The sequence below is a fragment of the Motacilla alba genome, chromosome 2 (genome assembly GCF_015832195.1).
Source record: "Motacilla alba alba isolate MOTALB_02 chromosome 2, Motacilla_alba_V1.0_pri, whole genome shotgun sequence".
NCBI lineage: Eukaryota > Metazoa > Chordata > Aves > Passeriformes > Motacillidae > Motacilla > Motacilla alba.
The window spans coordinates 144,822,809-144,843,433 of record NC_052017.1 but is presented as its reverse complement, the minus strand read 5'-3'; the positions used below and the strand labels follow the sequence as shown (position 1 = coordinate 144,843,433).

Genomic DNA, 20,625 nt, shown 5'->3' with positions numbered 1-20,625 from the left:
GTTAGTATCTGGTACAGTGCTGTGTTTTACATTTAATATTAGAATAACATTGATTAAAAACTGATCTTTTGGTTGTTGCCCAGTAGTTCTTTCTCTAAGTCAAGGACTTTGCAGTGTCTCATGCTCTGCCAGGGAGCAGGTGCACAAGAATCCCCGAGAGAGCAAAGCCAGAAGAGGTGACCTGAACAGGACAAAGAGCATTCCACAGCACAGAATGTCATGCCCAGTATGTCATGCCCAGTATATAAACTGGCCGTGAGAAGACAATCGCTGCTGATGGACAGGCTGCGCAGTGGTCAGTGAGTGGCAAACAATTTTTATTGTGCATCACTTTTTTGTCTTGGGTTTTATTCCACTCTCTCGTTCTTGTTCTTGTTCTTGTTCTTGTTCTTGTTCTTCTTCTTCTTCTTCTTCTTCTTCTTCTTCTTCTTCTTCTTCTCCTCCTCCTCCTCCTTCTTCTCATCTTTCTCCTCTTCCTCCTCCTCCTTCTCCTTTTCCTTCTCCTTCTCCTTCTCCTTCTCCTTCTCCTTCTCCTTCTCCTTCTCCTTCTCCTTCTCCTTCTCCTTCTCCTTCTCCTTCTCCTTTTCTCCTTCCTTTATTTCAATTATTAAACTGTTCTTATCTCAACCCATGAGGTTATTTCTTCTTTTTTTTTCCAATTTTCTTCCCAGTCCCACTGCAGGTAGAGGGGAGTGAGGAAGCTGCTTAATAGTACCTAGTTGCCATCTGGGATTAAACCTGACAACATGCTGAAAACAAAGGCAACAAGGAAAGCTCCACTTTCACATCCATCCATTTGGATGCTCTGGAAAATTATGACAGACATTAGTGGGTATTTCACAACAGCCTGGACCTCTGCTAGCTGGAAACACAGACAGTGTTTGAGCCACAAGGCTTTCTTGATCCTGAGACAGATTTGAGGCTCCTGTAGTCCATAGCATGGATTCCTCCCAGTCATCCTGCCTTTGGTGCACAAGGAGCATCTCCCATGCTGTGATGGGAAACACAGAGGAAACTGCTAGCGTGGAATGTAGGTGAATCTAATGTCAGGCTGGAGATGGCAGCAGATCTGCAGTTCAGCCTAGCAAGGGTCACAGCACAGCAGCCTGATGGGAGGCAGGGAAAGCACTGCCATGCAGGGTTGACCCCAGGCTGCCATTTCCCTTCTGGTCCCACCAATTTGCTGCACAATTCTGTGTGACTCACCTGAACTTAGAGTTTACCTATCTGTAACACCAGCATAAACTATGGGTAGAAATTGAATTCCAGCAATTTTGTCTCTGGTTTTCTCCTTGCACTCTGATCCTAATTTCTACAAATGTGTTTCTAGTTCATAAATACTCATGGAATAACTCATGTAAACAAATTTTGTCTGCACATTATTCATGCTCTGTTTGCTTTGATTGTGCAAGTTCCTGTATATGTGAATGGTCATAGAAGTCACATACTGTTACTTCTGGTACCTGGCTGGGTGACTGTGCTTTTTAGACAGGAAAATAAAAAATGACAAACTGTGGATAATGAACAGCTAGTAATAAATAACAAACTATACAGAGTGAATATTTGGAGGAATAATTATATGTGCTGGAAATCACAAAACCTTCAGGATTTGCCAGCATTCTCCCTTCCAAACAAACTGGTATTCAGTTGAACGCTCATGAATGATAGATAATCTCATCTCACAAATAATGACAGTTAAAACCTCAATTAAACAAGCTTCACAAAACCCCTGGGAGATAGACAGCTATAACTAAATATTTAGTTATATTACTAAAACTGATACGTGAATATTTTCACAAAGAAATCTGGTGTTTGAGGAGCATTTTAATACCATTGAAAGAAAAGCACTATTGCAAATGAGTGAAAAATACCATTATATATCAGAGTCCATCATGCAGGAAAATTAGATGAAGGATACTCAAGGTATCAGCTCTGGTGGACTGATTAAGGAAAACAAAATCATTTACTTGTGATAGATCAGCCCAGAGCCTCTTCTAGTCTCAATGAATTCTAGAGTTACTTGACAATCTGCCAACCCGCAGAGCAAATGCCAAAAATTCCTTCTCACCATGTGTGAATTATATCATGACTAAATATAGACTCAAAGCACAGGTAACTTGCACATATCCAGCTTGTCAGGAGAGAGCAAGACCTGGTTTCTGTTTCAGTAGTTACAAATGTATAAGTAGACCTTACAGAATTCATTATTTTCTATTTTTGCTAAGGTACCACCAGTCTTCAGGGTCATGGAAATGGTGAAGGCATCTTGATAGCTCTCTGATGGGTGAGTTCATCCCTGTATAGTGCTGGTACCTCAAGTCCTAACCACAGTCACATTTTTCTGATTCAACATGTGCCTCAGATGTCCACAGGAGGAACCCCACAGCACAAGTGAGGGCTGCAGAACACAATGTTTGTCTGAAAGGGCTTGTGTTCAAAGGATAAAATTTATAGGAGCTTAGCTCTTAGGAGCTCACTTTTTATCATATTTCACTACTGCAGAGTTTGAAGTGATGAAGGATGCCTGACAGAGTAAATTAAAGCTTCCTGCAATCCTTCCAGTAGTTCTTATGTTAGAGCACCTTGGATAGCAACCTGCTATACTCTTATTATATACTTTATTCATGGAAGGTAGAGGGGAATCTCATTATCCGAGTTCCTCAGAAGGAAAATGTCCTATAAGGCACCACATTGCTCCAGATGGCTTTGGACATTGAGTGCACAAATGCAGGTATGAACCACACTTTGTTTGGGTGCTCAGTGAGGAGAGAGAGAACACAAGCACTTGGTGGGCAGAATGTAGTGAAAAATATTGAGAGTGAAGCTGTTCATGCCAGTTTTATTCTGAACTAAATCAGTGATTATGATGATAGGAAAAGGATCTGGATCAGGCGTGCTTTCTCTACAGCTTTCCATCTTTTTCATCCTACTAAACAAAGATCTGTTCTCTATGCTGTTACATCAACAACTTTCCCCATAAAACCAAAGGAACAGTCTCTGCAGCCTCATATTTGTAAAAAAAACCCCAAAAAACCCCAAAAAAACCCCCTGAAAAACAACAACAAAAAAAAAAAAACCAAAAAACAAGGATATAACCTTTGAATAAGCAAAATTAGTTGTTAAACTAGATCAAGAAAATCCTGCTGACCTCCCAGAGCCACCAGCAGCTCACTTTTGGATGCACTGCCAACTCTCATGAACTGGCTCCCCCTTTTCCCTCTTTCCCCAGTAGGTAAGCACACTTAACAGCCTTCAAAGCAGCCAGACTTCTCCTTTCTTTCCTTTTGTAGGTAATGCTCCCCACTTTCAAAGTAGGAAAAGAGCTGGGGTAAGTTTCTATTAAGCCAACACAGCCCTTCTTTAAATCTCAAGGCATTGGTTCTCCTACCCTCTTGAACCTTTCATACTCTGAAGAGCTTGTGTTTTTCACTTTTCTTTTGCAGCTGGAGTTTCTGGAAACTTACTCTTTTTTTTTCTGCCTCATGCCTGGAGACATTTTTCTTCTCAGAATGTTTAAATTCCCTTGTACTTCAGGGTAAAGGAGCCGATGCATGTTTGCAACTTAATCAGGATATTGTCAGGTTTCTTCCCCAGTCCAGCATGTACTAGGAGAAAAAGGCTTAGAAATGACAGAAAAATCTGTGACATGGTACATGGCAAGAAAGCACCTTGTGCTTCCAGGGCCACACTGGGAGTTAGACCCTACAGAGGTCTAGTTCTTTTTTTGGCATTGATTTCTGGTCTGACCTTTGCCCAGTTGTTAAATCACTGATTTTCAAAGGTGCTGAACGACTGCCAGTAGGTCTTTTGTGACTGAGGTCAGAAAGAGCTTGGCAGCTGGAAGCCAGAATTTCATCTACTCACTTCAGTTGCAGCTGTGGGTGTTTCAAAAATCATATAGCTGGAGAAGGCAGACTAGACTAGGGGAAAGGTTAAGTCGAAAACAAGTTGGAAGCAGTTTTAGCTGTGCTTAGTTACTTCAAAATATGATTCTGGTCCAAATGTTGTCAGACAGATTAGTGACTAATCTGATAAAGAAATTAATTTTTTGTCAGTAAAAGCTGTTCTGTGGAGTGAATGATTGATTAAAAATGAAATACAAGACCATAGCACCTGACATAGCTCTTGTTAACAGAGGAGATCAGAATTATCGGATGAAGTCACACCACAAAATAAGGCCATACAAACTGTGCTACTGTGTCTTTGGTGGGATGTCTTACACAGTTTTGATGCTGTCTTACATACTGTGGGTACAGTATCATCTCGTAGGGAATGGATTGCATTTTGAAGTTTGAAATCCAAAACAATGTGAAGTACCTGAAGTATTCTGTGGAAGGCATCACTGAAATCTAATTTAAAATAACAATTCAGTTGAAAGCTCAGTTTCACATTTTTCTGCAGTCAAATACCGTTTGTCTACGTCTACTTCCTGTTACATGTATGGAGCTGTCAAATTACCCTCAAGGAAAAACAATATAAACCACAGCAGGCTCAAATCCTATAGCTAATCTTGTATTTAGTGCCAGAAAAATGCTTAATCCAGCCAAACATATGAATATGTATCTTTAATTGTCTTTGACAATAAAATGACTGCATATCCTGAGAGCAAAGAATAAAAGAAACTGCATTTCTGGACGAAGGCTGGATGGAACAAGCAAGGAGAGGGGTTTTAATGATTGACTTACATACACCCAAGAGTGCTAACAAATGGATATTGCAGAAGGACTGCCCAACACAGCAGCTGGGCTGTTTGCAATGAACTTGCTAAAGGATGAACTTCCTTCCTCACCAAAGGTTAGGAGCGTTGGAGTATCACAAAGCAAATCTCCACTGGCATAAATTGTCATAGGTCCAGTGACTTCAGTGTTGCTAAAATGATTATGCTAGGAAAGAATTAGCCCTACCTGCTTGCCTAATGTTTCATTTTTGAGAAATCAGGCAGAGCTTTCACAAACTGCAGAAATTAGTACACTTCCTGCATCCACATTTAAATGCATCTTCTTTGCCTCTCCCCAGTTATAAATAGAACTGGTTTTAAAGAGTTCAAACAGTATGAACATTTTTTATTCACATTGCTTGTCAGTAAAAAAAATAGACTTTCATTTCCCACCCCCCCCCAAATATTCTAGCCCTGTTGATGTTTTGATTTGTTTAGGCTTTATTTCATCATGCTCTCTCAAACAGAAATAAAAGCAACCTGTCCCTGACATGGACTTTTGTTTCATATCTACAAAGTGAAAAGCTTTTAGTTTTTCACAAACGATTAGTTTTTCTCATCATCACAAAATGATGCAGGGCATTTTCCTATGCTTCCTTAATCAGACAGATCATAAACATAATTCCAAAAGGGATTGGATGTTTAGATAGCTAACTAGGCCTAGGCTAATTTAATCATTAGTAATTGATGATTTAAACTGGCAATTTCTACTGAGGATGTTAATTCATATCAGATATCAGGAGAAAAACCAACTATGTGATGTGATTCTGGCTGAGGTGAAGTTGTCTTCCTTGGTGCCTGAAGGCCTAGAAGTCCCAGATATAAAGCAGCAGGGAAGGGGAATGATGGATCTGACCCTGAATAACACTTCAGATCGATTCTTTGCAAAATTTTTGGTTTTAAAAAGCTAAGCTGCCTTGTCTTCCAACCAAGTCTAATTGCAAATATCAGTTGTGTTCAGAGAAGAATCTGTTCTATAGACTGTTTTCTTCTAAAAACAGCAATTCTGACTTCTTTTTCAAAGCTTACATTTCCTGTTTTGTTATCTATTTTTTCATCTTCCTCTTTGAGCTGTTCTTCACAACTTCATTGCCAGAAGAATCACATCTTTTCCTTGCTGCTTCTCCAAGTCAGTGCTTCTCCTGATATGTCTTCATAATTATTGCTTGACCCTTACAATATGGAAAATTTATCAGGGAGTCGCCTGGGAGAGTCTCTCCAAAGGAAACACAACTCCTGAGTCGTGGGGAGGTGGGACAGCAATCTAAATGAAATAGCATTGAGTGGAAGATGAGTGTGTGCACACAACGCTTGAAGATGCTGGAGGCAGAGGCATTCTCTGTTACCCCATCCTTCCTCATCACCTCCCAGACAAGCATATCCCCTCTCAAATTCCCAGATTAACAAGGCTGGGAGTACCAGGAAAATCTCCTTGCTTGTGGAGCTATTTGTAGATTTTTTTTAGGTTCAGCTTAGATTTTTCTCCGGCTTTTCCTTTCTGTTATCAAGTGGATATTTGGGATGAGTTTTCCCTCAATGCAACCAAATCAGATTTCACATTTTCCTCCATATAATTTAATTGTTTCTCTTTCCATGTCTCTGTTCTATCAAGTTCCTTGTATTATTGACCTGTCCACTCTGGCATCCATGATTCCTACCCTTTTAACCCCATCTGGAAATTTCATTGCAGTGCCTTTATTCCCAGTTTCTGACCATACAGACAGGGGACCAATTCCACTTGCTCCACAACTGTAAAGGAGTTTACCTAAACTCAAACCCTTGGTCTTTGTCCTTTACAAATCTTCGCAAGAATTCCAATGTACATGTTTCCAGCAACTTCAGACAAAGCCTCTGCTTGAGTCATTCAGAAAGCATTGCACCATTTTTGGGAAATTCAGAATTCACACCTGACTCTTAAGTCCCATGGAAAGGAAAGGGTTGGGAATGTATATGAAGAGAGGAAGTAGGAAGAGAGACTGGCAGGAGGCATCTGTGGGGTTTTTCACACTGGAATGAGTTGCGGGGCATGAATGCAAAGAGGAACTCAGTATGTTAAAGGAATATGGAAGTATGGAAGCTCCTTCATGTACCTTGATGACTGTTCTGGAGAGGAGCAGTTACACTCCAGTGTGAAAGGAGGAGGCTGGAGGCAGCAAACCCTTGGAGCCACAGAATATGGAGACAGTGGGGAGACCCCCACTGGGAACAGCTGTCTTTGAAGGACTGTAACCAGGGACACAGGCTAGCCCACTCTGGGGCTGTGAGGGACAAACCACAGCCCTATCTCTGCACTCTCAGGGGAAAGGGACTGGGAAAGAAGGGAGAATGGAGGTGGGAGGTAGGTGTTTAGTTTTTGTCTTTGTTTCTGATTACTTGAATATATTATAACTGATAATAGATTGAGCTACCTTTCCCAAGTCAAATCTGTTTTGCCCATGGTGGCAATTGGAAAGTGATTTCCCTGTCTTTGTCTCAAACTGAGAGATTTTCCATCCTATTAATTCCACCTGATCTCTTGAGAAGGGGGAGGGAGACAGCAGCTGGATGGGAGCTTGGCCAGTGCCTACCCACCAGTGTCATCTCATACATAAAAGAAAAAGGTTGATTTACATTCCTTCAAAAGCCTCAAAATCTCAAACTATGCAGCAAGCATCATGTCAGGCTATGAAAACAGGGAAAAGATGAATTGAGGGGGCAGGGATTCAGTTTAGGGATGACAAATGGAAGGAGGATCAAATGAGTCCACGGTCATGGCTTGCCTGGTCCACCTAGGTGAGCTCAGCTCCTCTTCCAAACCCTCTGGCAGACAAACCATGCCAGTCCATTCCAAGTAATTCTGCTTTACCTTCAAAAGCCAATATCTATTGCTATTGTCAATAAAACATGGGAGGAAAAAAATATTGAATTATTGATAAAATTGAGATGAGATGGTTTTGCGTAGAGGTTAGAAATGTTCCCAAAAAAGAAACAGTTCAGAAAATAGCACATATTTGCTTAATTCTGTTTATTCCATATCTGAAAAGACAATGTCTGCACTTTTCCTGCACAACGTATGTGAGAACGTCTATCAAGTCATATCATAGAGGTCATTATTTTGCTACTCAGAGACATTTCAAATACATCAGATGACATCTGAAATCATGAAATACCAATATCAGCCACAAGGAGACTCCTCTTGATGGAGTGAAGGAGCAGATGCTTTCCCATGTCACTCAGTGGCATACTGGGAAGGAGATCTTTGTGTTGGTACCCAGCAGTCTCAAGTATTTACACATCTGTATGAGCAGGTGTGGGGTTAAGTCCCAGAACACATATTATGCAAGGCAAGTGATAGACCAAGACATATTTGTCTCCTAACTCCATAATTAGGCTCCCAAATGAGTGACTGCTGATTGCTTAGCACTTTTTAAAGCCTTAAGGCTGCAACTTCTGCAAAATTAATGAAAGTGGTTTCAGGGGAACTTTACAGCTTGCACAGAATCTAAAAGATTGTAGACCTCAGGAATTTGTTCCTTCTAACCAAAAGCAAAGATCTGGATCCACAGAAAGATAAATGAAAAAATAATTCAGAGAAGCTACAGAATTTTTAAATTTGAAGCATATGAGAATCAAAAAAATAGTGGCTGAAAAAATGTAAAAGAACATTTTAATGTCTAGATAGCCAGAATATGGCTTTAGTCAATGATTTTCTCATTTTGATTTATTTAGTCATAAGTTTTTTCATGGATATTGATCTTGAAAAGTTTAAATGTGTTTCTTTCTATCTCAGGACAGATAGAACAAAGTAGAAGGCCTAAGCTGTCTCAGATCTGTTTTGCATTCTTCTGCCATGTCAAAAAACACCCAAAAACCGGCACGTTTTGGTTTTACATTCATTTATTTATTGTGTGACAACTTATGAAGTTAATACCAATATTAACACAGGAGCTGCCAGACTGAATCCATCCAGCAATCTCTCTTATTCAGTTCTGTCTCCAGGGAAGCTCAGTGCTGGAATATGAAGGTACAAAAAGACGTAGGACCAGGCAGGTAAGGAATAAATTGTTTCTTTTAAAATATATGTTACAATAAGAAAGATAGCAATGATATCTAGCCAAGGGTTCAGCTATTCAGTAGAATTATGCTCTACCTTATTTTTGTCACCAGTATTCCTAGAAATTTAGAGAAGGAATGCAAACAAGAATGCCCAGTGCAAGTGCCTCTGACCTTTGGAAATAATTGGATGTGGATCCAAACATGGCAGCCCTATCATGTACTAAAGTCTCTTAAAATCATCCTATCCATCAGCCAGACAGGGAAAGAGAAACATGGAAGAAAAGGTCACATTAGCAGGAAGCAGCTGGCATGATTCCACAAGGTTCATATTATTTAGTGGGACCAGTTTCTGCTCTTCAAATTCCAAATTCATGCTAAAATCTGGTGGCACAAACATGCACAGAATTTCACACTTTGATATGTACTGTATCAGGGTGACATTTCAGAAATTATATGCAAGGACTTACACTCACGTGGCTGTAAATAAAAGCAGTCCAACTCCCCAGAGATGGCACTAAACTCCTACTACATCCTCTGCAAACACTGCCACGAGGCACTGCAGATTGGCTCTGCAGTGTACACACACATAAACCACCTTGCTGTAGTTGAAAGGCTGAAGCATTTATTAGAGGAAAGGATTATAATGATGCAGTTTAAACACTGTTAACTAAACACGAATTGATGAGGGGAAAAAAACAGCTTAGTAAGAGATTAGTTCTTCCTTCAGCATGGGGACAGCAGTGCTTTTACCATTAAAAAGAAATTCATTTTGTGTTTCCAGAGTTGTTTTTTCCTTGGGCTCTTAAGGAAAAGGGATTTCACAAGCCACTATAGATCACTCCTATAACCCAAAACATTCCTTCTATTTTTGAGCCAGTACATGAGGCATTGAATAATGAGCCACAAATCTGGCAGAAATCCATGGACAGTAGTATGGAGATAGCTCAGCTGACTTTATGCCTGTATTACTGCTGGGGTGCAAACACTTGAAGGCCTTGTGGGAATCCAGAATATTAATTTCAGGAGGAATCTTGCATGCACAGAGCTAAGCCCTCCTTCAGCCAGTTTGCAATCTGAACTGACAAGAAGTGAGAGGAGAAAGGGAAAAGTAGATCAGGAAAGCATAAAGAGACAGCAAATCTTCAGGGAACTTGCTGGTAAATCCCACTGACTGCATTACCACCCATCACCAAGGTCATTTATTATGCCTTTTTCCAGCAATCCAGTGACAGGAAAGCACTGAGTGCAGGGGAGGTTATATTTGTATGGGGACTAGTTCTGTCCTCACCATAGCTAGTGAGAAATGGTGAGAAACTTCCCAGATTTAAGTAGAACATATTAGGAAATATGATCTGACTCTTGAGGGGTTCATCTGAATATCTCTGGTTTCCCAGATGAGTTGTACCCAAACTCAACCATCTCAGAGTATCCTTTGCCAAACTCTTTCATTTTGTCTCCCTGATCTGGTATTTTATGGATAGAACCATAGAATTGTTTATGTTGGAAAAGATCTCTAAGGCCATTGAGTCCAACCATTAGCCCAGCACCACCATGGTCACACTAAACCAAGTGCCAATGACCAAAGATCAAAGGATCCAAATACGTAGAGGTCTCTCAGTGTGGATCTCCACAGAACCTTGCTGTTTCACCAGTCTCAATGATCTTCTTCAAAGTGGTAACTGCCCCATCACTGCAGACAGAGGAAAGAATACCCCCAAAAGAAATCTAGAAATGTAATTTTTCATCAGGAGTGCTCACATCACCTTCCTACACAGATTTTGACCCAACATCTCTTAACAAGTAAAGACAGACCCAATAGAGTATTTTCTTTCATACACCCTTATAAACACCACCAGTTCTCCCCAGAGCAGCTTCCTGTTTAGATGAAACATCTAGTTTTTGTTTTCTTCAAGTAAAATATTCTTCTTTTGCACTAGTCTCTGGGAGTGGAGTCTCTGTGTATTCCCAAAGACATTTCTCTAGATCAAGCTATAGACTTAAGGATTTTTTTTTGTTCTGTGTTTTTTTTTCCTCCCCATCCACAAGCTGATTGGAGACAAATCAGTCTCAAGACATACTAATGTGTCTGAAGACACTTTTTAAGCAGAAAGAAAAGCTCATCAGTCACATTGCTTGATCTGAAACATTCACTCAACTCTACTACTCACAACTTGGAGCTCATCCAAAGGTTCTGTGCTCCACATTGTGTTCAGAAGCAAATATTCACGAAATAAATGTTTTTGCATGTTAATGACTTACTTGCCTTCAGTAAGCAGCTACACATGTCTATAGAAATTATACCAAGTTTAACATGCTGTTGGTAACAGCTTTAATGCAACATCATACATTATATTTTCAGATGCAGCAATCTGTCTTATCCTAATTCTGGGACTGCTAAGATCATCCTTACTAAGTCTATAAATCACAGAGCAACTGCAGTTACCTGTCAAACAAGGGCTGGACAGGAGCTGCTTCTGCTCCTCCTTCAGAGCACTTCACAGCACCTTAATAACAATTCATAGGAAGAACTGAGAGAAATCACCAATCCTTTAGTTTAAAACATGTATTCTCCATTGTGAGAAGTTCTTCAAAACTGCTGGATGAGCAGGAAAAAAAAAAAAAAGTTGCTTTGCTATTTGTTCAGGGAGAAAACATATCTTGCAAGGTCCAGGTTCAACAAAATCATAATGAGTCTTAAAGGAATAGGGACTAAGGGAATGGGGTCTAAAGAAATGGGGAAAAAGCTTTCCTGAAATTAAAGATCCCAGTGTTGCACAACGGTCCCTTATTTTTTAGGACAGTAAGCATTTTTTAGGACAGACATTTTTTCACAATGTGAAAATTCTTCTCAAATTCCTCTATGTTGGATGTATGTTGCTTCTGAGAGCAGTTTTGCTCACATTTTAAACCTGTCCTCCATTTCTTGCATGATTACCTTGAGAGATGGTTTAATATGAAACATTCCTGTGGTATCCAGATTTATTTCTATTTCAGAAAATATTTTTCCCCACAAAATAGGTTTATTAAACTAAGCTCAAATGCAAAATCATGCTCTGACAAATTTAGACCAATGTTCTGAACCTGTATTTCCACTTCTAATAAGATGACTTTATGCTAATCAGAAAAACAACTTCTTTGCTCCTCTCAGTGGAGCAACTTTATTTTTGATGTGTTACAGAAATGTCCCATCCTATGCGTAAAAATTAGGTATTCACCAGCAAAGAACTGTGAATAAGACTCAGTACACCTAATTGTAGTTATCTCATTGAGTCTTCCAGGCATCTGTAGCAGAAAATGCATCCATTAGGGAAGGTCTAAACAGGAATAAAGGGTTTGGCTGTCTCCATGTGCAGTTAATAGCTCCACAAATGGTTCCATCTGGGTGAAATATAGACTGTAAAATACTGCAAACAAAATCTCTAGCCTTATTTTCATAGATGATAATTAATAAAAGGAAAGGTTTAAAAAATGCTCAGTCTCTTTCAGTTATAAACATGGAATTACTTCTTCCTTTTTGGATTACTCTTTGCTAGTACTGATTTCTATGAAAGATGTATTCTGGCATATATTTACTGTACCATATTCTGGCAGCATTCTCCTTTCCCTAGAAAATCCACACTATGGATTAAAAAAAATGCACTTCCTTTCATTACAATAGGAATATTTAATAAACAAAAGCAATTCAAGTATAGGTACATAGATAGAAAGATAGATAGATAGATAGATAGATAGATAGATAGATAGATAAATAGATAGATAGATAGATAGATAGTAGATAGATAGATATAATATATGCATGACCTCTTTACAGCCTAGAGTGGCTCATTTACAACTATATAATGAAATGGCCTTCAAGCTTCTGGGTTATTCCCTGAAAGAGAATGAAAAGTATAATTAGGGTTAATTTCTCATAAAACCTTTCTGGAATATTTTTATGTGCAAGATAATAGGTTACTTTCCAAAAAGGAAAATAAGGAAAGGTAAAGCAACAATGATAGTGGAGACTCATGTGTCCTAGAACACTTTTTCTAGGTCACTGTGAGAGGACAGGACATTGCAAAGGCAAAAGAAACCCTTTTAGGTTTCTTCAGGGACTCCCAGATGTGTCCTTCCAGCACAGAATGGCTCATTGTATTCTTGTAGCACTGTGTGCAAGTGTGAAGGGTACCAAGGAATTGATACCATTGCTGGGAGCAACGGAACGGCTTCTCACATCACTTTGCTCATTCCCCCAGACAACAGCTCTGGTCTTATTCTCTGCTAATGTCCTGAGTAGTCTGCTAAACACCTGCTACAGCACATGATTAAATTGTACTGTGTTGGCATTAAATCTGCAGTGCCAGGGGGCATTGCAGATGTTTCTTTTAGACGTATCAGAAAGGGGAGCTATGACGCAATACTGTGTCTCCACAGTACTCTTTCAAGCCCTGACATAAGGACCTTCTTAAAATTTCATCTTGTTCTGCTTTCAGTAACATCTAGAGGCCACATCCAGAACATAAACAAGGGAGATGGCTTTCCTTACTCCGAGACATTGTTAATGATTTCAGGCATTATTAAAAACTCTCCAGCCCTGGAGGTGTCAAGGCCAGATTGAATGGGGCTCTGAGTCTAGTGAAGGTATCTCTGCTCATGGCAGAGGCTTGGAACTAGATGATCTTGAAGGTTCCTTTCAACCCAAATGATTCTATGATTCCATGTTTTTCCAGAGTCTTTCTTATTCAAGAAAGAATTTTAATTTATTTGAATTTTATTTTGCTTTCAAACTCTAGTTATTCCTTTATTGACAATGCCCTGATAACTTCTACTGGTATTATTATGCTTTAAATAAGTATTTAGCTTTAGTAAAAATTTATTCCATCCACAGTCTTGAATAATATTATGCCCAAGGCATGATTAACTCTGTGGGAAACTGTATTGATGCTCCTTACTGCAGTTTAAAAAAGGGAATATGTGGGAAGTATTATTATACATCTGGACAGATTATTCTCCATTTGTTTTTAGAAGAATATGAATTATATGTAGTTTAATTTGATCCCAAAAATTAGACCCCAACTGAAAACTCCAAGTGCTAATATTATGGATTTTGTAATCACAAATCAAAGCTGTGTAAGTTTTTCAGCTTTAGCCTTCTGGGGGAAAATCTGGGCTTTACTGAAGTCAACTCCCTCTGAGTTTGTCAGAAAGATGGTGTCAATTCCACAGAACAGTGCAGCAGGAGACAAGATGAAGTTGCCTGAACTCCTTTGTTCTCCTCCACGAAAAATATCTCAACCAACTAAGTTTGTCACTCCCAGGTGCTTAGAACACACCAGAGGGGATGTAAGTGAATCACCTAGACTTGCTTATCTGCTTTGTGTATTCAAGCTGAATCATTTAAATAATTTCCATAATACCTTTGATGCTTCCTTAAGACAAAAACCTCTCATATCCCTTGGAAAGTATTACAATACACCTCAGTGCAGGGCACCAGGAAGAGCTACGACTTACTGTCCTCCTATCAATGTAATTTAGCATCAGTAGGGACACCATGATTTTAGCAGGATTCTCAAATATGGTTACTCAAACATGGACATTTCTAATTCAGGTGTTCAAGTGCAGGTGTCAAAGTTATTTCAGAAATGTTGAGAGCCCTTAAGATGTATGAAGTGGAATTTGTTTAGCTAAATGAGAGTATTTATAGAGTTAGGCTTTTATTTCTAAGGAAGCCACTGGGATGCCTTTGCAGCCAGCAAAGAATTAGTAGAACTACTATAGTTTGCAGCATGATTCATCTCACTCTCAGTGAGATAGCTGCATATTTGTTAGGATGAATCATGCTCTAATCTCCATGGACTATACTGATCAGGTCACCACTGACTATAATAAAAGCCCAGGCAAGTGGCAGACACCTAATGTTAGGTCAGATGAATCATCTAACTAGCAGGCTTCCAGCCTAACCTTCCTGGGGTATTATTTGAGTTCCCCTTAATGCTCCACTGGGAACAGCAAGGGCCCTTAGTCCATCATCAGAGACGAAGGTATGTCTACATTGATCCACCAAAAATGGGAGGTAATAGAGGTAATGGAGCTGTGTCTTTGACCAAGTGCAGGAAATGTGAAGGACTGTCAAGGTACTCAGCTGACCTTGCAGTGGGTTTTATGGCTGGATAAGCCACCTGCTGCCAGATCTCTACATTGATGAAATGAAAGATCCTGCTCACTGAACTTTGGTAATCATCACAGAGGCCTGTAACTTACCTTTCACCTCTGTGAAACACTTCTTCACTCCCTGGAGAAGCACCAAGTTTGTTTCTCAGACTGTCCTTCACTGAGACTCTGTGGTCAGAAGATGCAATAGGTCAATGCTATGATGAAGGTTAACACCACAGCTCCCACTCTGCTGCGAATACACATCAAAATAATGCATTGATAGCAAAATTTAAATATTTGATTCTAAAAAAAAGTCAAAAGGTCAGAAATTTTCTCCTGGGTTTTCTTCTAAAAGAGAATTCCTGAGAAAGAACCTGAAAAACCCGATCTGCAAAGCATTTCAAGTTGCAGTATGTTCTGACAGAAAAAGTCATCATCAAGCTTTTTCTAACCTCAAGCTTTTTCTAACCTCTTTTGAAGTTAGCATACTTGTATATCTCTCTTCTTAACATGTAAGCTTGTTAAATTATTATAAGTTAAAATTAATGTTATTGTTAAGGACAACTAGACCTCCCTCAGGTAGGCTGGCAGCATGCAAAGCTAGCTTTATTCTGGCCTATTTATATAATATTTTCATTTTGATTTATTATTGGCTGTGACATTTAAGCAGAACATGTTCCAAGCAAGTCTGTGAATGTGGACTTACTGAGCAGGTGGAGAAAGGGCAGGTAGAGAAAGGAAACAGTAAAATTTGTCCCCACCTAAGTTAATTCAGAAGGGACATCTGCAGTTTCTGAATGCTCCACTCATACAAGTAATTCAGTCTCCGAGTTTAATGATTTCAAATACTTCTATGGATATCAGACATCTAAGAAAAAACCTCACTAGGAAATAAAACTGCTGGGACAACACATAAGCCCTGCAAAGGAGGACATGCATTATTCTGAAGAAGACTCGGAAGGATCAGAGAGACTTGATGTCTTTCAGTGCTTCAGGGTTTGTGAAAAAATTGAAGACAATAATTCTGTACTGGAAACATACTTGGAGGCATCACCTAGCAAAAATACCCTCAAAGTATAAGGGTTTTCAAAGGACCCTATTGATACCTAGACCAGGATAAGGTTAACAGTTCATTTTCCTCATTCTTCCATACATGCTGCACATCTACACAGCAAACTAATATCATGAACTCACATCAAGAGTGAGAGATTAATTTTGAGCTCTGAGCCAGTGCACCAGAGCAGAACAAACAACAATCAGATAAGAATGACACATCTGTGGTTCCATTATGCTGCTGGTTTTCCCACATTACAATCCTTGGCATGGCTGCCCAGTACAAACCACCAGCACAGGCTGGTGGCACAACTGCTGGTACGAAGTTTACAGCTGCTCCATGGCAGAATCACATCACCCCAGCTGCAGAGGCTCCATCCATTGCTACTTTGCTGGCATTTTGAAGTGGCACAGCTCAATCAACCGAAGGTAGCCAGCTGTTAGTACCAGGGCAGAACTGTAACATGACCAGCACCTTCCTTTTGAAACAATGCAAAAAATAGTAATTTAAAAATGGAGAAAATAAAGCTTCATTGATGAAAGAACAGTCAGTAAGTCATCAGCATGTTCTTACCAGTGATGAGTTTGCACTTTGTTTTTGCAGACAAAGGTCCTGCTTTCAAAATCAGGGTTCATCTCATCACTTAACTCCTTCTTGTCTAAGATCTAGCCTTCCTGAGATGTTTTGGGATAGCAGTAGCAAAGCTTGGAACAGAACATTCAGATGATTTTTTGCTTAGGGTAAACATGTAGGAATCAGGATGCATAAATTTAATTTATACTAACAAATTATGCTTGTTTAGAATGGTTCTCTATCACTGGGACACCTTGGCATGGAAAGGACTACTCTAACACCTCCAAACCAGCTCACTCTCTTACCCTCCAGTAAAGTGTAGCTGCATGGAAACTGCTTATTTGGAATGGTTGCTTGCCTGTGCTAATTATTGAGCTGTGATAAGGAACAATTTGGGGCAGTGCTGGTTGGGAAAAATGCCAACAATCTAACAAGGTATGCAACTCAGTTTCAGTGACAAAGGACAGTTCCTGACTCCATATAATTTGCTGGCATAGACATAGTCCCAAGTACTTAATCCTTGGTTCCCACAGGTTTGTGTGTCACACTGTGCCTTGGCTGGAAGGCAGCTCTGGAGAGCTCCAGACCTGTCAGCCAGACCTCAGTGTTAGGGAAGGTCATGGAGCAGATCACCCTGAGTGTGATCTTGCAGCACATACAGTACAACCAGGGTATCAGCCAGAATGGGTACATGAAAGGCAGGTCCTGCCTGACAAAACTAAATCTCTTCCTTTTACAAGGTGACCTGCTTAACTGGATGAGGCAAAGGTTGTGGATGTATCTAACTGATGTTTAGTAAACTAAACTGCACTTTAGTAAAGCCTTTGACATCATTTCCCACAGCATTCTCTGGGAGAATCTGTCTTGATTCAAATTGATGTCAATTCATCAAATTACTTGATGGCTGGGACAAAGAGAGGTGGTGAATGGAGTTAAATCCAAATAGCAAACTATCACTACTGGGGCTCAGGGCTCAGTATTAGGTCCAATCCTGAATAATATCTTTCTTTATCCAGATGAGGTGACTGAGGGCACGTGCAGCAAGTTCACAGTTTGCACCAAGTTGAGAGGGAATGTCAATGTGCTGGAGAGTAGGAGGGCTCTGCAGAGGGGTATGGAAAGGCTGGATTCATGGTGTAAGGTCAGTGGAATGAGGTTCAATAAGAAAAAGGATTATGAAAAACCCCTGTGGTGCTAAAGGCTGGGGGCAGAGTGGTGGAAAAACAAACAGGAGCCAGCATATGCCCACATGCGAAGAAGGCCAGTGGCATCCTGGCCATCTCTGTCAGCAATAGTGTGGCCAGCAGGACCAGGGCAGTGATTGTCCCTCTGTGCTGGGCACTGGGGGGGCCAAACCTCCAGTGCTGGGTGCAGAAATGTGTCCCTCAGTTAAGAGGTCATTAGTGAGAGATGCCTCTGTGTGAATTAAGGTGCCAACAAGGCCATGTACCAAAGTCAACTACAGAGATTTTATTTAACAATAAATGTGAAGTAGAGAGAAAGAAAGGAATAGAGAGGAAAGAAGGGGGCAGAAATGGAGACATCAAGAAAAAGACAGACACCACGCTTGGCTCATGCAGCGTCCCGTTGGTTGTTCCTCACCCTGGGCTTCTCAGTGGTGACAGGTCCCAGGGGGTCCTATGGAGGTGGAGGTGGGGGCCCCGAATCAGTCTTCCAGGTTTAGCCCTTTTCTCCAGTCCATGTTGTGGGGATCCAGAGAGGCGTTCTCCTCTGTGCTATATGAATGGAGGACAGGCGTGCCTTCCTTGCCCTGAAATGCTGAGGTCCAAGGAACATTTCTCAGCTCCTAATGTGGCCTGGGCACAGGGTGGGAATGTGCCCCCACACTGCAGCCAGGGCCTAAAGCCAGCTTCTCTGGGATTCAACAAGGCAGCGCTGCCGCCCTTCCTTAGCCAGCTGTCCTTGACCAGGCTGCCTTGTGGTTGGCTTGGGGAGTGGTGGGCAGGGATCAGCAGCAGGACCTACCTGTGGCAATTGGCTGCCTTCGGCTCTATCCATCCAGGCAGCTGACCATCAATCTGTCCATCCATCAGTGCACCCACTACAAGCCTCCCTGTACCATTGCCTCTGGGAGCTGCATGGCCTGAGGGTGAGTGGCCATCTCTGGGGATTCGCTTCCTTCTGGCCCTGGTCTCACTCCTCTGGCTGTCCCCTGAGGCAGCTGAAGGAGAAAAGCCGCCTCAGTGCCTGCCGGGCCGTCTTGATGATGGAGCGCCATCGTCGTGGGGCCGGGGGCTGCAGGACGGTGGTCATGTTGTTGGTGGGGGAAGGAACACAGCATGCTAGGGGCTGGGCAGGCACTGGGCAGGCCCCTGCCGGCACTGCAGGCCCGCTGGGATTTTCCTGGGCAAGGGTGGCCTGGGAACAGCCAGCTTCAATGCATGCTGCATCAGGCTCCTCCGTGGGCTTGGCAGGCAAGGTGCAAGATGACATCTTTGGGTCTTTGGGCAATGCCATGGGGAGAGGCTCATTGTGCCCCTCACCACAAGGATCACTGTCCAGGGAAGAAGCTGCTGGCTCTGTTTCTTTCTCTTGCAGAAGGGGAGACAATGCACACTCTGGCTCGCTGTCCCCCTCTCCTGCAGCATCTCTGTTGAGGAGCTCCTCTTCGTCCCACTTTTCCAGTAACTCGTCTACACGAGTGTCCCAGAATGGTATGTCCTTGTTGTTAAAGAGAGACTGCAGCTCTTCAAACAGGTCAGGAGGCACAAGCTGTGAGCAGTTTTCGGTCTCTCCTGAGCAGCCTTTTGTCAAGGTGCAAAGGCTGTATGGCACCAAGGTACTTTCTTCATGAAGGGAGGAGAGAATGTCTTCCTCCAACTCCTCCAGCTCCTCTTCCTTGATGTGCAGAAGGACCTTCGAAGCATCTGCAGTCTCCGTGCACAGCAGTTTGCCCTGGGCACTTTGCTCTGCTGGCCAACAGGTTTCCCTCTCCTCACAGGTGCCTCCAGATGATGACAAAGTGGAGAAGCCTGAGGTTTCCTCAGGCTCTGAGGTGGGGAAAAGCTCACTGGGCCCATCGTCCCAGGGATTGCCAGCCAAAGAAGAAACTGCTGCCTCAGACTTTTTCAATGGGGCAAGCGACATGCTCCATGGGTCGCTGACCCCATCTCCTGCAGACTCAGTGTTTGGGAAGTCTTCCTCCTCCCACTTCTCCTCTGGCTCCTTTAGAGAAGTGTCCCCCAGCCATGAGTTTTCAGAGCCAGAGCGCAGCTCTGCAATCAGGCCAGGAGACAGGAGGTCAGAGGAATTTCCTGTTTCTCCTGTGGAGCCTGCGGTCAAGCTGGCAGCACCAGGAAGCACCTGGGTATCTGCATCTGCCTCTTGGCAGAGACTTGACTGCTCCTCGGTGCAGGTGGACTTGATGGAAGTGTCTTCACGGAGGCAGGGGACAAAGCCTCTAAACAGGTCTCCGGGTGAATTGCCACCATGCACGTCCTGCACCTCAGTGAGCTCCTCCATCATGTCGTGCCTCCAGTGCTCCCAGGCAGGCTGGGTCCCTGTGCGGAGTGGCACACCAACCGCACGTCGCAGGGGTGGCAGACGATGGCCCTGCCTTGCCGCTGACCCTCGCCAGAGCCTTTCAGCTGAGCTGTCTGGGGGAGGTGTTTCCCTGGCCCTGTCAGCAGCCATAGTGCCCCATGGAGAAGGTGGCACAAGCTCTCGGTAGCGGCTGGCCACAGGGCCCCCAGACCATGCTCTGGGTCTTCTCCCAGAGGCTTCTGGGGCTGCTGGCAGAGGGGGCAACTTGACCCTTGCCGAGGCTGCTCTTGGCATTTCAGGGCTGAGCTGCCACGGAGGTGTCACTGTCAATGGAGGGCCGTGGAGAGGCGGCAAGTCTGACACAGACAATCTTCGTGGCCGTGTGACTGTGCCGCTGCAGGGCAGTGTGTGCCCACCCTCCAGGCTGTCCTCCTGAGGTCTGAGTCCAGTGGGTTTTAATGAGGTGACCAGTGTGGGAACTGGTCTGTCCCCATGGAGGGGCGTGATAGTCACCAATGTGACCTCCGATGCTGCCTGCAGCGGCCGCCTCTGGGGCACCTGAGGGAAGCAGGGATAGGCGAGAGATGGAGGCAGCTGTATGGGCACACTG

General features: G+C 42.4%; 1 protein-coding gene across 1 annotated transcript; it reads right to left on the bottom strand.

The window, feature by feature from the left end:
• Nucleotides 1–347: 347 nt before the first annotated feature.
• On the bottom strand, nt 348–4,262 carry LOC119696979 (putative uncharacterized protein DDB_G0271982). Its single transcript, XM_038126941.1, has 2 exons — nt 4,242–4,262; nt 348–593 (listed from the first exon to the last, which is right to left on the bottom strand). The coding sequence occupies exons 1-2, from the start codon at nt 4,260–4,262 to the stop codon at nt 348–350; spliced, it is 267 nt and encodes an 88-aa protein (XP_037982869.1).
• Nucleotides 4,263–20,625: the final 16,363 nt, after the last annotated feature.

Coding starts and splice junctions, on each gene's coding strand:
- LOC119696979 (XM_038126941.1), bottom strand. CDS start 4,262: ATGATACTGTACCCACAGTAT. Junction 594..4,241: donor TGATACTGTACCCACAGTAT/GTAAGACAGCAT, acceptor ATTGAAATAAAG/GAAGGAGAAAAGGAGAAGGA.